The sequence below is a fragment of the Parasteatoda tepidariorum genome, chromosome 7 (assembly GCF_982258835.1).
Source record: "Parasteatoda tepidariorum strain Cologne lab strain chromosome 7, Ptep-v5.0, whole genome shotgun sequence".
Taxonomy (NCBI): domain Eukaryota; kingdom Metazoa; phylum Arthropoda; class Arachnida; order Araneae; family Theridiidae; genus Parasteatoda; species Parasteatoda tepidariorum.
The window spans coordinates 100528241-100541762 of record NC_141761.1 but is presented as its reverse complement, the minus strand read 5'-3'; the positions used below and the strand labels follow the sequence as shown (position 1 = coordinate 100541762).

Here is a 13522-nt window from a genome sequence, read left to right as displayed (position 1 = left end):
ATTTTGGATCTAAAATTTAATTGAAAAATCACATGAAGTAATATTTATGCACATAAATGGAAAGTGCAAGCATGTTACATTGTAGAATAAATATGTACCACTGTATAAATTTTTGATTCAATTAAAAATACTTTTAATAATTTCAAAATGTGCTTTTTTCTCAAAGAACCATATTTAAATGAGCATTTTCTTAAGCAGATCTGGCACGTAAATATGATACATATCTATATTTGAATAAATACTTTCTTGAATATGCAGTATAGCTATCATAATTCAATTTTCTAAAGATAATAGCAGATTTTGTCCGTAAAATTTTATTAAAAATATGCACAAAATAAAGAAAATTATCGAGCACCTTAATAACTTTAGATCTAATAATTGGGTTTTAATTTACTAGGACTCAATTTTAATGGTCGGAGGGTTAAATATGTTAACTAATTCGAGCACAATATTTTAAGTTATAAAATTATACTCCTAAATTACTTCCGCTGTATAAATATACCTTTTTTTCGACGGTTTTGGTTTCTGGTCTCTCAAAATATGAGGAGTAACTGCTATATTATTTTATAACCGTCGTTGCACAGCCGACCCACTTTTTATGGGTTCATGACTACTACTGTTCAACTCCGTAGCCTTGTGATTTTGAACCCAATCCAGAAGACAAGGAAACTCCTGGATTAAGTATTGGGAGAAATTTTGCCTTCATGAGGCCGTTACATGGAAAGGGAGATCACGAGAACCTCCCACAGTTAGTCTGAGGTCAAGAGGACTCTAACCCATGATCCGTCTACCACTGAGGATATTTTACGTCAGCACAGTGATCTGTGCGAGCTGGGTGCGGAATTCGAATCAACCAGGGATACGAACCCGGGTCATCTCCCTGAGAGGCAAGTGCTCTATCCAATTGAGCCACCACGGCTCAGTAACTGCTATCTGAAAAATATGGCCCCAATGGTTTAGCCAGCAAAGCAATCAAAAGTTTCGGGCCTGATTTTTGAAATTTAATTTGTTGCATAACTCGCTAATTACTTCTCAAGAGCTGCTCAACCAATTCTCTTTTAAATTTAAATTTTTCCACATAAAATTAAGAAGATTAAATTGGTGTAATAGTTTGTATACATAAAAATTAAAATTCTTTTTCAATAAATAGTAAAGAAAATATTAAAAAATAATAAATAATTATGGAAATAATTTTTTTCATAGAATCATCTTTGAATAAGCAAGTTTTATCGCTGTGGGAGAACAATTTTTTTTTCTTAATAATTCCAGAGATATGCTTTAAAACTAACAATACTTTCATGCTTTTCAATCAAAAAGAGAATTCAGGGGAATCGATGCAAGACTAGAACAAACAATTAAACACCACTTGAAAAGTTAAAAAGTAACTATAGAACTCAACAATGTTCTGCTGCTTAGAACCAACAATAAAATATCGCATTACAATTCAAAAATAGAATTTAGAAGACCCTATCAACGTTCTACTACCAACAGTTAAATATTAATTAGGTAACTCAACAAAAATTAATTAGGTAGCTCAACAAAGTTGTGCTGCTCAGAACCAGTAATAAATAAAATATCACCCTACAAACCAAATAAGCATCAAGGTATCCGACAATGCCTTGCTGCTTAGAAATTGAGAGCCCGCGCTAAGGACTTCAAGTTATTAGCCAGAAAATTAGCCAAATACCAAAAGTCTTAGCAATAGGCAAATCTTAATAATAAATGATTAATTTTTTCCCATCGAAAACGTCAAATCAAAATACAAATTTACTATTAATTGAACTATTTTATAAAATGCAAATCACGAGTTTTACAGTTGAGGAGGAGAAAATTAACAATAAATGGGAGATAGAGGACGAAAAAAGTCGATTTTTTATCGTCTTTGAGGAAAATAAAAAAGAATAGGTTGAGGGTTAATTTGTGATAACTTCTTAGACTAGAGCAGTAATATAAGAATAAATCTGAAAGAATATTATGTTATTGTCCCGTTATTGTACATGTTATTGTTGCGAGAAAACATATTTTCGGTAAAAATAGTTGGATGATAATAGAGAGGTGGCGAATGCTTAGTGCCACCTGAAATTGAAACATCAAAATATCAAACAAATCTATTTTTATTTTTCAATTTGATTTGTAATTCTCAAGATAGCATTAAAAACTTTTTTAAATAGTGATATCTTCCTTTTTTAACAACAAACTTCGCTTATGAACATAAATGCCCCAACCTGTTGCCAAATTGGGGTAATTCTTTCTGGGAAATGCAAATCTGCAATAAAAGAAAGGGATTCCTATTTTGAAGTTGCCCCACCTCACCTTTAGGGGTTGAAGCTGGAGCGGGCATTAAAAGTATTTATTAAATATGTTTCACATGCGTACTTTTAGATTTTGGATCCTATGTGTACTTCTCGAGCTGTTCGATCTGTTCCATACATTTTGGACACCCTGTTTAAATTAAAGGGTGCTATGTAAAGACTGCCCTTTCATTTACATTCATGTACTTTTAAAATTCTTATTTAAAATGAAAGCTAGAGACTCACACATGGGAGTCGCAAATTAATATCTAAAGAAGAAAAAACAAAAACGATACCGGAATCTGATAAAACACAAGACAGGAGGGCGAATGTAATAAAAACAAGAGGAGTTTGATAAAGGGAAATAACAGAAAAGTTGAAAAGAACACAATAAAATTTCAACCTCTAAACAAGCTTGTTTTGATGTTTATAACATCGCCCCACGTCTATTTAACATTGTCAGATTTCAATAGTATTTTAGCATTCTCTTAGCTTAAATATTAATTTGTAACTCCAAATTAAGTAAGTTTTTTTTAATATTTTTAACAATGATTTTAAAAATACACATTAAGAGAGGTTTTATGCAACACCCTAAAATTTTTATTTAGAAAGTTTACTGGAGACTTCAAAATGCTTGAAAAACTCCTTGATACAGCAAGCTGAACAGCAAAATAAGAAAAATGGAAACAATCAGAGTTTTCAGTTTTCTGTAATACGAAGATTAAGATGATTTCTAGAGCTTTGTTGTCTGTTTATTTTAAAAAACTATGTAAAGTATTAATAGACTATGAGAAAACTGTGTAAATTTAGTTACTCTGATTTTTCATGCCTAGGCCATTATTTTTTCAGTTGAGCAAGCATTTTGGAGCTTATTGATTTTGCAAAAATCTAAATTTAATTTATTTCAAAAGGCATAATTGAGAACCAAGTAAATCCAAAGTTATACAATTTATTTTAAGTAACTTCTATGACACAGCTTGCAATATATTGGACAACAATTTATATAATTATATTACTTATATAACAATATTTTATAGTTTTATTTCTGCTTGTAAGTCGTTACAAAACGATTGTCTATGTAAAAATATTTTTGGTTTTGCGTTAGTTGGTTAGGATCTTTAATTACAATAAAAACTAATAAATAAGGAAATAAATTTGATTGCAGTAATCTTTTGGACTGTTCTATGACATACTTACTATTTGAGTATCGTGGGCTACGTTTTATGAAATGTGAAGAAATACATTTTAAAAATACTGTACAGTATGTAAAAATAGTTAAAAAGTTCTTTCTGCAATAATTAAAAAAAGTAATAAATCAATTTATAGCATTTCTTTAAAAAAATATTTTACGCATTTATGAGTTTATGTAGGCCAGGAGTTTCCAACTGGCGGCCCGAGGGCCTCATCCGGCCCTCGAAGCCTTTTTTTGTGACCCGCGAACTAAAATAACTATATTAGTTTTCATTGCGGACAATTTTCGTAAAAAATCCATAAGGACTTAAAATACTTTTCTCGTTTAAAAAAAAAAACCTATTTTTTTCGTTATCTGTGAAATTTAACATACCAACGGTGCAAAAAATTTATTTCTTAGGTTTTGCGCCCAAGAAAATATTTATTCAAATACAAAAATAATCGTGTATGTTGATCTCTTTTTTATTTCGCTCTTTTTTTGTATTTTGTGAATATAATTTAGCATGTGTCGCATGTATAATTCGCATGTGAAATTTTCGCGAAGAAATTCTCCAATTTAACTTTTTTAAACCACTCATTTTGGACGAAATTATTTACATTTGTAAATTTTAAAGAGCATAAAAGAGGGAATGAATATCATGTTTTATCTAAATTTCTTGAATTTAATATCGCATGAGCGGAAAAGAAGAAAAAAAAATTAATTTCAGATGCTCAAGAATTTTTTTGTTGTTGCTATAATTCCCAATAAGTCGAAAAAATGTTAATTCATCACAGAATTAAATTTGAAAGTAAAAAAAATCTTGTCACTAAGTTTCAGATTAGGAGAAGATTCAAAATGATACGTAACAAGCATTATTTGTAATGCTTGTTATTTTTTTTTTTAATTTTAAAAAAACTTTTATAAAAATCTGACAGCAATATTTAATGTTCTTTCAAAAATAAAAGAGTCCTATATAAAATTTTGAAAAAGTTGTGGCCCACCATTTGATTGGTGTTTTTAATTGCGGCCCCATGTAAGTTGGAAACCCCTGATCTAGGAAATACATTTATAAATAAAAAGAAAAAAAAAACTGCGCAATAAATTAAATTCACTCACCACATGTTTTCTGTAGCGAACCATTTGTCCAGTAATTATCCATGCGACAAAAAGCGCGCCAGGATAGTTGGCGATAAAAGTTTAGCAGCGTGTAAACATAAGCGAGTATTACAACATCACATCCTTTTCTACTCGGCACATTTATTTGCAAAACGATTCTCTTCTATCTCTGGCAGAGAAAAGGGAATAAAATGGGGAGACTTCAGTCCAATAGGGAAAATGAAATATCTCTAACCCAGACGCGGCTCGCTCATTTGTTTGGATTTCGAAAATGGCGGGAGGTTACGACGGAGAGGAATAGAAAAGTTCTTTTAGTAATGGCACCGACTTAATCGGGATTAAGGCATCCTGAAACGGGCCAAATTAGAATTAGTGAGAATCGTAATTGATTTAGAAATGGGAACTCTCCCGTTTTCCGGAGATGGCATAAAAATGGGCTTCTCTCATTAAGTCTGTCTACGGAAAGTAGAGAGTTTTGTAGAAGATTTGATGAATGCAGTTTTGAGAGTCGGTAGTTTTTAATTTTTTGGTCGTGTTGTTGTTATTAGGGAGTTAGGATATTGGGGGAATTTTAATGAGGATTTTTATTCTTTAAAGTCAATTTTACTTTTCATCTCGTTGCTCAATTTATATTGCATTAAAACATTATTCAAATTCTCTCTTTTTGCAACACAGCAACTTATTTTCAGAATTCAGTTTTTTATTTATTTTCTGGCACTGAAATACAATGGGTCGGTCCATTTATTTGAAAAAAGTGCCCTAAAAGCATCTTTATTAAAATAGCATTTTAGGATAGATATTGTATGATGAAAAAGTAATCGTTCTGATTTAACCTTTTGACGCATATGGGTCACTGGTATCCTTTTTGTATATTTTTTCTGCTGCTCTGATTACGAAGAAATATATATTTTGGTATTTTTTAATTATATTTTTTCACCTCGTCGTTCAATTTATATAATATTAAAACATTCTTCATATTTTTTTTCTTCTTGAATTATAACAACTTATTTTCAGAATTCAATTTTTATTTTATTTTCAGGCAATAAAATACAATTGGTCAACCCAAATTTTTGAAAAAGTGCCCTGAAAATATGTTTATTTTAAACAATTTTAGTAAAAGTATTATCGTTTTAGTAAAAATGTTGCACGAAGAAAAAGTAATCGTTCTGATTTGACCCTTTGACGCAGATAGAACACCGGTATCCTTTTTATATATTTTTTATGGCGCTCTAATTACAAAAAGAAAAAAAATGGTACTTTTTAATTATAATTTTTCTTCTCGTTGCTAAATTTATATTGTTTTAAGACATTATTCAAAATATTATTTTTTACAATACAACGTATTTTCAAAATTCTATTTTTTACTTTCAGGCACTAAAATACCATTGGCTGGTTCATTTATTTTAAAAAAGTGTTATAAAAGTATCTATATTAAAATATCATTTTAGCATAGATGTTGTATGAAGAAAAAGTAATCGTTCCAATTTAACCCTTTGACGCAGATTGGACACCGGTATCCCCTTTATGTACTTTTTTTCTGGCTCTTTAATTAGAAGAAAAAATATATTTTGGTATTTTTTAATTATATAAAACTATTTAATAGTTACTAAAAAAATCTGTTGGATTAACGGAATTATATTTCCACTAAAATATAAAATCCAAAAAAAAGTAGCTTGAAATTTTTTTTTTCAATGATGAATAACTGTTTTTCTTAGATGTAAGTAACTGCAAATAAGTGCAGATTTGAAAAACTTTTTTGAAGTGAGCCGAGATAGGAAGATTTTACCTTTAACGCAGGAAGAGACACCTGTGTTTCATGCTGCATTTTATAACCAGAAATTATTAAAATGCTATATATATATTTCACTTATTTTGATTTAAATTAATGTAAAATAATTGAAAAAGTATGAAAAATATGTTTAATAAAAATTCTGCGTGAAGGGATTAACCGGGAGTAAAATATCCTAAATTGGGGCAAATAAGAATTTTAACTAACTTAATTATGGAAAATTTCAAATTTTCTGAGCTGGTATATAAATGGACTCCTCTCCTTAAGTTGTTAATAGGAGGAAAAATTTGACGAGAATTAATGAAAGAAATTTAGAGGGTTCACATTTTTTAATTCTTGATTGTTAATCGGAATAAAGAGAATTTAGAGATTTGTAATGAAGATTTTTATTCTTTAAAAGTTAAGTTTCGTTTTGGTCTTCAGTTTGAAACTTTATAACATCGTTCACCTTTATTATAAGATAAAATAAACAATGTTGAAAAAGAGTGTCACAGTAACGTAGAACAAAGTAGATTTTGTTTAGCTGTAAATATTTGTAGGAACAGAAAAAAGTAATTTTGTAATAACACGGACTTTACACATGAAATAAAACATCTGAAATAATTGGTGATTGCACTCTAAAAACTTTGACCGTTAAATTACGGTTTTAAATCGGCAAAAAGAGCTCCAGTCACTGACCGTAAAAACAAATTTATGTTCGAAAAGTTATAATGACCATAAAATTACAGGTCGGTATATAAATTTTGTTTAGTACAATGCATAGTGATCAGGGCCGTCCTCGGCGGCCAAAAATTCCCCGCGGACAACGAATTTCTCGAATCCGACGTCCGCGTGGACTGCCATTTTCCCGTTGATGTTCGTGATACATTTTCAGTGATACAATTTTTGTCATTAGAATTGATGTTTTCTCCATCTGGTAGTACTGCTTTTGAAAGGGGCTTTTCAGCAATGAACTTACAAAAAAACACATTACGTACTGATCTTAAACAAGAAACGTTAAACGCAATTATGAGCATCTACCTAAATAGAAAACCCCTTTCAGATTTCTGTGCAGAAACCTCTGTATATCATTGGCTTGATTGTGGAACTGGCAAACGTTATATTTGATTCATTTAAAAAACGCTGTACCCTCGGATAAATTGACATTCCAGATAACTTGACCTTCGTCATTATAATTATTTCATAAAAGAAATAAATTATTTCATAAAAGAAATAAATTACTTCATAAAAGAAATAAATTATTTCATAAAAGAAATACTAGGTTACTTTTAATAACCTAGTAATTCTTTTATTACTGTATAATGTAATCCTAGTATTTGTAATCCTAGTAACTACCAACTCACATAATTTACATAATGCAATTTACATAATGCAATTTATCGCAATTTACATAAATGTTTGTAATAAATAAGAGAAAATTACATTTTTATTTATTTAGAAGCGACGGCTTAGTTTCAAAGGAGGACGGGTACATTGTTGGACAAGCCGTCCTTGAGGGCTGGTGAAATTTTTGAGTTTTTTCGTGCCCTGATAGTGATTGATCGTAAATTAAAGTCGTAATAGTTATCTTCAGTTCGGGCTTTAACGTTGTTTTAGACTAAAGTGATTTGTTTGTCGAACCATGGGGCAAATCGTGGAAGGAAGTGAACTAGTGTAGAGTGCTGAGATCTGTCGAGGAGTCGTCTGCGATCACCAAAGTAGAGGGGGAGTAAAAGAGTTGTTCTTTGGATACCTCAGGCGTTCAATGTGCACCGTAGGCTGATGCAGTAAATCCTTTGGAAAAAATGTATACACTCAAATTCTATACACTTTGGAAAAGTGTATAGAATTTGTGTTAGAAAGCTTTGTATAATAACCGTATAAATTAGCGGTCAACTTTACTAACTTTCGGAAAATTTAGTTCAAATTTGACTTAATATTTTTTATTTCATTTTTTCTTTGTGTCAATGTTATTTAAAAGTAAAAGGTTTTCGAGAATTATAACTTAGGTTTTTAATGTATGATGTTACTTTAATTCAAGTTTAGACTTGACAGTCTAGCAAGATAATGTTAGTAAAATTGCTATATTTCTGTTAGATACGTTTCAAGATAAGTTAAGTTTAAGTAGTTAGATAAGTGTTAATCTGATAAGTTTTTACTGAAAAGAATCGAGAAAAAGCTTTTAATTAGTTTATAATAGTTAAATATTTTAGCGGCCCAATGAAACTTACAATTAATTTCAATTAATTTTTTCATTAGAATTTGCTTTTGTTTTTCATTCTTTTATACAATTTGAGAAAATAAATAAAAAAATTTACGAAATTATCTTAAAAAAATAATTTTCTTTAATGTTCTAAAACGTTTTTCTTTAAGATTTAATTGATTTTATCTATTATGCTTCTAGTTAAGTAATAAATTTACGAAATTGTCATAGAAAAGTCATTCTCGTTCTTAAATGTTTCTCCATAACATTTAATTTGTTTTTATCTATTGTTCTAATTAAGTAATAAATTTACATATTATCTTAGAAAAATCTTTATTTTTTTTTAAATAGCTTAAAATGCTTACCCATAGCATTTAATTAATTTTTATCTTTTGTTTTTCTGATCTAAGAAGTTTACATTTAACTTCCTTAAACTATGATTTTTTTCTATGTCATTTTAGTTCTTTGTACATTTTGAGAAAATAAATTGATAGAAAATTTTTGTAATGTTCTAAAATATTTTCTCCTCACATTTAATTGATTTTTATTTATTAGGTTTCTAATTAGTAATTAAAAATTTACGAAATTATCTTAGAAAAATCTTTACTTTTCAAAGCTCTAAAATACCCATAAAATTGAATTGTTTTTTATCTATGTTTCTGATCTAAGAAACTTACATTTAACTTACTTAAACTAATATTTTTTTTCTTGAACAATTTCCCACTTTAGAAAACATTTTACATTTATATCAACATTGTGTATTTTAAGAAAATCAATGAATGATTTTTTTTAATGCCCTAAAATATTTTGTCATAAAATTCAACTGATTTTTATTTATTACGTTTTCAATCATTTCAACGCTAAAGTTACCATTTTAATTTTGAATAAAGACAAGAATTAGAAAATTATTTTCAAAAGAATCAGCTGACGTATATGCTTTGGAACAAAATTAAATTTCATACTTGAAGTATGACTGCATTTAAATCACTATTCATATTATTTTAGAAACTCCTTTTCTACATAGTTAACATTAACTTTTTTTTCTTCAATTTACTAGGAGCATTCTTCATTACAAAACTATTTTAATATCCGAAATCCTAATAACTAATTTTAACCATAAAATCACTGCAAATTCTTTCCATTCCTCCAATTATTAAGTTTACCCTGATTCTTAAGAGCCTCTTCATTGCACTTTTCTTAATCAGGCAGCTCCTGATAATAAATGTTTTCTTTAAGCAGCTAGATAGGCTTCAGTCTAATGATAATTGATACGTCATTAAGGCAGAAACGAAGACAGAAATATGCCTTCCAGTACATCGAAAGGACTCGTCGTTGCCATTCTATCCCCTAAAATACTTAATCACTTCATTAGAATGAGAAGGGGGTGGGGATACTTGGGCCCATTCTTTTTTCGGTGAGTAATTTCGTTTGCTAAATTTAATGAACTTTCAGACCGAAATGTGAATAGATTAGTGTAAGGAAAGGTGTACTAGTGCTAAGTGGGAGAAAGGTAATTATAATTTCGTTCTCGAATTAGAAGATGCTTTTAGCAGTTTTGTCGTCGCTGGGGTTGCCGTAAATAAGTAACAAATTGTTTGTTTTTATGAAAAGAAACAATTTTATCGAAGGGGGTGGTAGGTATGATGTGATATTTCATGATTTGCACTGAAGTAAATTAACTGAGAGCAAAACAGTGTTCCAATTTTTACGGTTGGTTTTTGAAACTTAATTAACTGAGTAACGCTGTTTACCAAATGGTTTCTAGATATGTTTTTTATGTTGAATAGTTGAAAATATCTACGAAAATTATTGTTCATTGATAGAGGTGTGATAGCATTGAAAGCACTAAATAATGATGAGTCATAATGCTTGCACTGTGAATGAGTCTTACAACTATTTCATATGCATTATTCTAAAATAAAATTGAGGATAAATGAGTCATGCAGTAGATATGATTTACGCAATAAAAAATTCTGGATCAAATTACGGTATGAAGTTCCGGCACTCTGGGTGCATCATCCGTAAAATCCATTTTTATCGTGAAATATTACAGTTCCTGGTGAAATAATTAGAAGCACTAAATTCTGTGTAAAATCTTAATTATCAGGTGATACTAAACAGCTTTATTGTTTTTACCTGGCTGAAACCTGTTTGCACTTGATTATGTTCAAGTATCAATTGGTTAACATTGTAATGCAATACGTTAAAAATAAATATAAATAGGAAGCATATAAAAAAAATCTCCAGCATAAAAACCCGTTACATGTATGTTTAAATATAAAAATATTGCATGCAAACTCGTGCAAAACATGTAATTATTTAAAAACTACAGTGCGTCTAATAATTTGGTCAAGTTATTATTATATACTAATATAATACCTGATATAACAAATATTCTATATTTATTTAATATATCGTCTAATTCATCCAATCGTCAAATTTATATTTTATATAGTCTAATTTAATCAATTGATACACGAACTTAAACAAGTGCAAACAGGTTTCAGTCACGTGAAAACCATAAAGCTGTATAGTATCATCTGATAATTAAGATTTTATATCGAATCTTATACTCTTCAATGAGGACAAATGAGAAGCGTGCAGCAACGAAGGTTAAAGCAGAACCTTCATTCAGTTTGTGGATAGAGAGTTGAACTAACTGTCTCAGCTAAAGTGAACATCCAGCTTTAAATGGATAAGTGGGTTTTTAAGTTTTCGAAATGCACCTGAAATTGGCTCTAAAGTAACAACACATTTCCATAATCATTATTTATTAAAACTTGAAACTTAATTAAATTTCAAATTTTTTCAGATAAACTATTCATATAAAAAATTTTTTTCTTCAAATCCAAACATACAGTCCCAAACAGTCGAAATATTTTTTTATGCATTAACTGCATTTATCGTATAGGGTATCACAATACATTTTGAAATATTTTGTGGATTTCATTATGAAACGAATAAATTATCAATGTATTTTAAAAAGCAAAGTGTATTAAATACTATAAACGTTAAAAAAGTAGCATAAGTTATACAATTGCAACAGTAGATTTTTAAGATATTTGGCCGGATTTCAAAGTTAATAACGTCAAAGAAGCGATAAAATATTAATATAAAAAGCACTTACTAGAAAAAGCTATAGATAGTTCTGCAGAATGTTTAAAATGAGAATGTTTTGTTTACAATATTCAACAGCAATTAATAATTCGTAATTAATAATTATTAAATATACATAAATTTATTTATTCATCTTTATATTATTATATCGTTTGCTTATTTTTTTTATTAATTAGGTGCACTTTAAATTCATAACCCCCAGAGTTGCTTTGGAATTTTTGCTTCGAATATATCAATGCATGCAAAAATATTTCTTCATTTTTTGTTGGTTTACTAGTAAGTTAGAAATTTTTATTCTGTTATTGGAGATTTTAATTTTACATTAATAAGGTAAATAAATACAAGTTTACTGTTATTGTTATTGAATTGCTGATTTTATATAGTAATAATAATTAATAAGTTTTGCATGAATAAATAAATGTATACATTTATGATAAATAAACAAATAAACAGATGAACTTCATGAAACGTATTAATACTTTAGCATTATATTAATTTAGTATTATTACTTTTTGGATTTAAATTATTACCATAATTTAAATTTTTCGTTACGTAATGCTTAAAAACATTGTTTGCCGCTGAATAAACTGTTTATAAAGTAAGCGTTTTTTTACATCAAGTAAATAAAGCCAATTTTATGAGTTTGCTGCTATTCTACGTATAATATAAGTACTAACAGTATTTTTAAATGAAAACTAGCAATTTCCTTGATTGCTGTTTCTTGGAAATTATTTATTTGGAATATGTTTTAATTTTACGTTGAAATGTTAAAAAAAAGTCTCATTAGACTTATCTGAATATTAATAATGCAAATTACATCTTTTCTCTTTCAAAGTATGTCCAGCACATTTTGTGAAACCACGTTAAAAACCCAAATTTAACAAAAAAAATTCTGCACATTAGAAGTTTAAATTTAGTATGCAAGCCAAGAAAAAATAAAAATAATATCATAATTTGGCTAATTACAATTAAGGAAGGCGGTTGTCGAACCTGCCTGATTACCTGTCAATACCTGAAGATGGCGTTTATTATACTCTTCATTTCCTTTCCTTCAGTTATCAAGCAATTTTCAGTGCTCTGTACACCCGCCTTGCTTAATTGGGATTTGTCATTGTTTTCATTTCCTCTTAAGTATAAATTCGTGACCCAGAATGTAAATACTTCTTTTTCAAATTTGTAATACAGGATACTAAAAATATCTAATGGATGGTCCTAACGGAGCATCCTATGTAATAAGAACAATACCAGATTTGAATTATTTCTAGGACTAATTATTTTTAAACTCTCTCTCTCTTTCTCTCTCTCTGTATATATATATATATATATATATATATATATATATATATATATATATATATATATATATATATATATATATATATATATATACGACTACTAATGTTCAACTCCGTAGCCTTGTAATTTTGAACCAAGCCAGAAGACAAGGAAACTCCTCGATCAGTGCTCCCATAGGTATTGATTTGTTATGGGAACATAGAGGACTTTGCGATTCGCCAGATTTAACGTGCATCAGTGATCATTTACTACACAGGGAGACTTCGGTTGTCTGGGATCGAACCCACGAACTCTCGGACATGAGCCCAGTGCCCTACCAACCAGGCTATCCCGGGTCCCAATTAATATAGTTATAATGATTCAACTAAGTTATAGCATTATTAGAATTTCTATTTTACTTACATTTAATTAATCAATATTTTACAAACAGTTTTGGCGCACATTTTCCCCCTTTCTTAATTTTCTGTAAAACTGTCTTTTCCTTCAGATCACTGCAGTGAAGGAGAAGAAAAACAGAAGTAAAGCAGAAGAGATTGAAGATCAAATGAATTCTCATCTCC

At 29.1% G+C, this 13522-nt stretch overlaps 1 protein-coding gene across 5 annotated transcripts in view; it reads right to left on the bottom strand.

Moving 5' to 3' along the window:
• LOC107445501 (transducin-like enhancer protein 4) overlaps positions 1-4810 on the bottom strand; it is a 171298-nt gene extending 166488 nt beyond the window's left edge. For 2 of the 5 annotated variants that reach the window (XM_043042564.3, XM_043042565.3), the window contains exon 1: positions 4579-4810. In XM_043042564.3, coding sequence (XP_042898498.1) covers positions 4579-4602 — 24 coding nt within the window. In that variant the 5' untranslated portion in view covers positions 4603-4810. The remainder of the gene's footprint in view (positions 1-4578) is intronic. The other 3 variants (XM_043042561.3, XM_043042563.3, XM_043042562.3) reach the window with 2 other exon arrangements.
• Positions 4811-13522: the final 8712 nt, after the last annotated feature.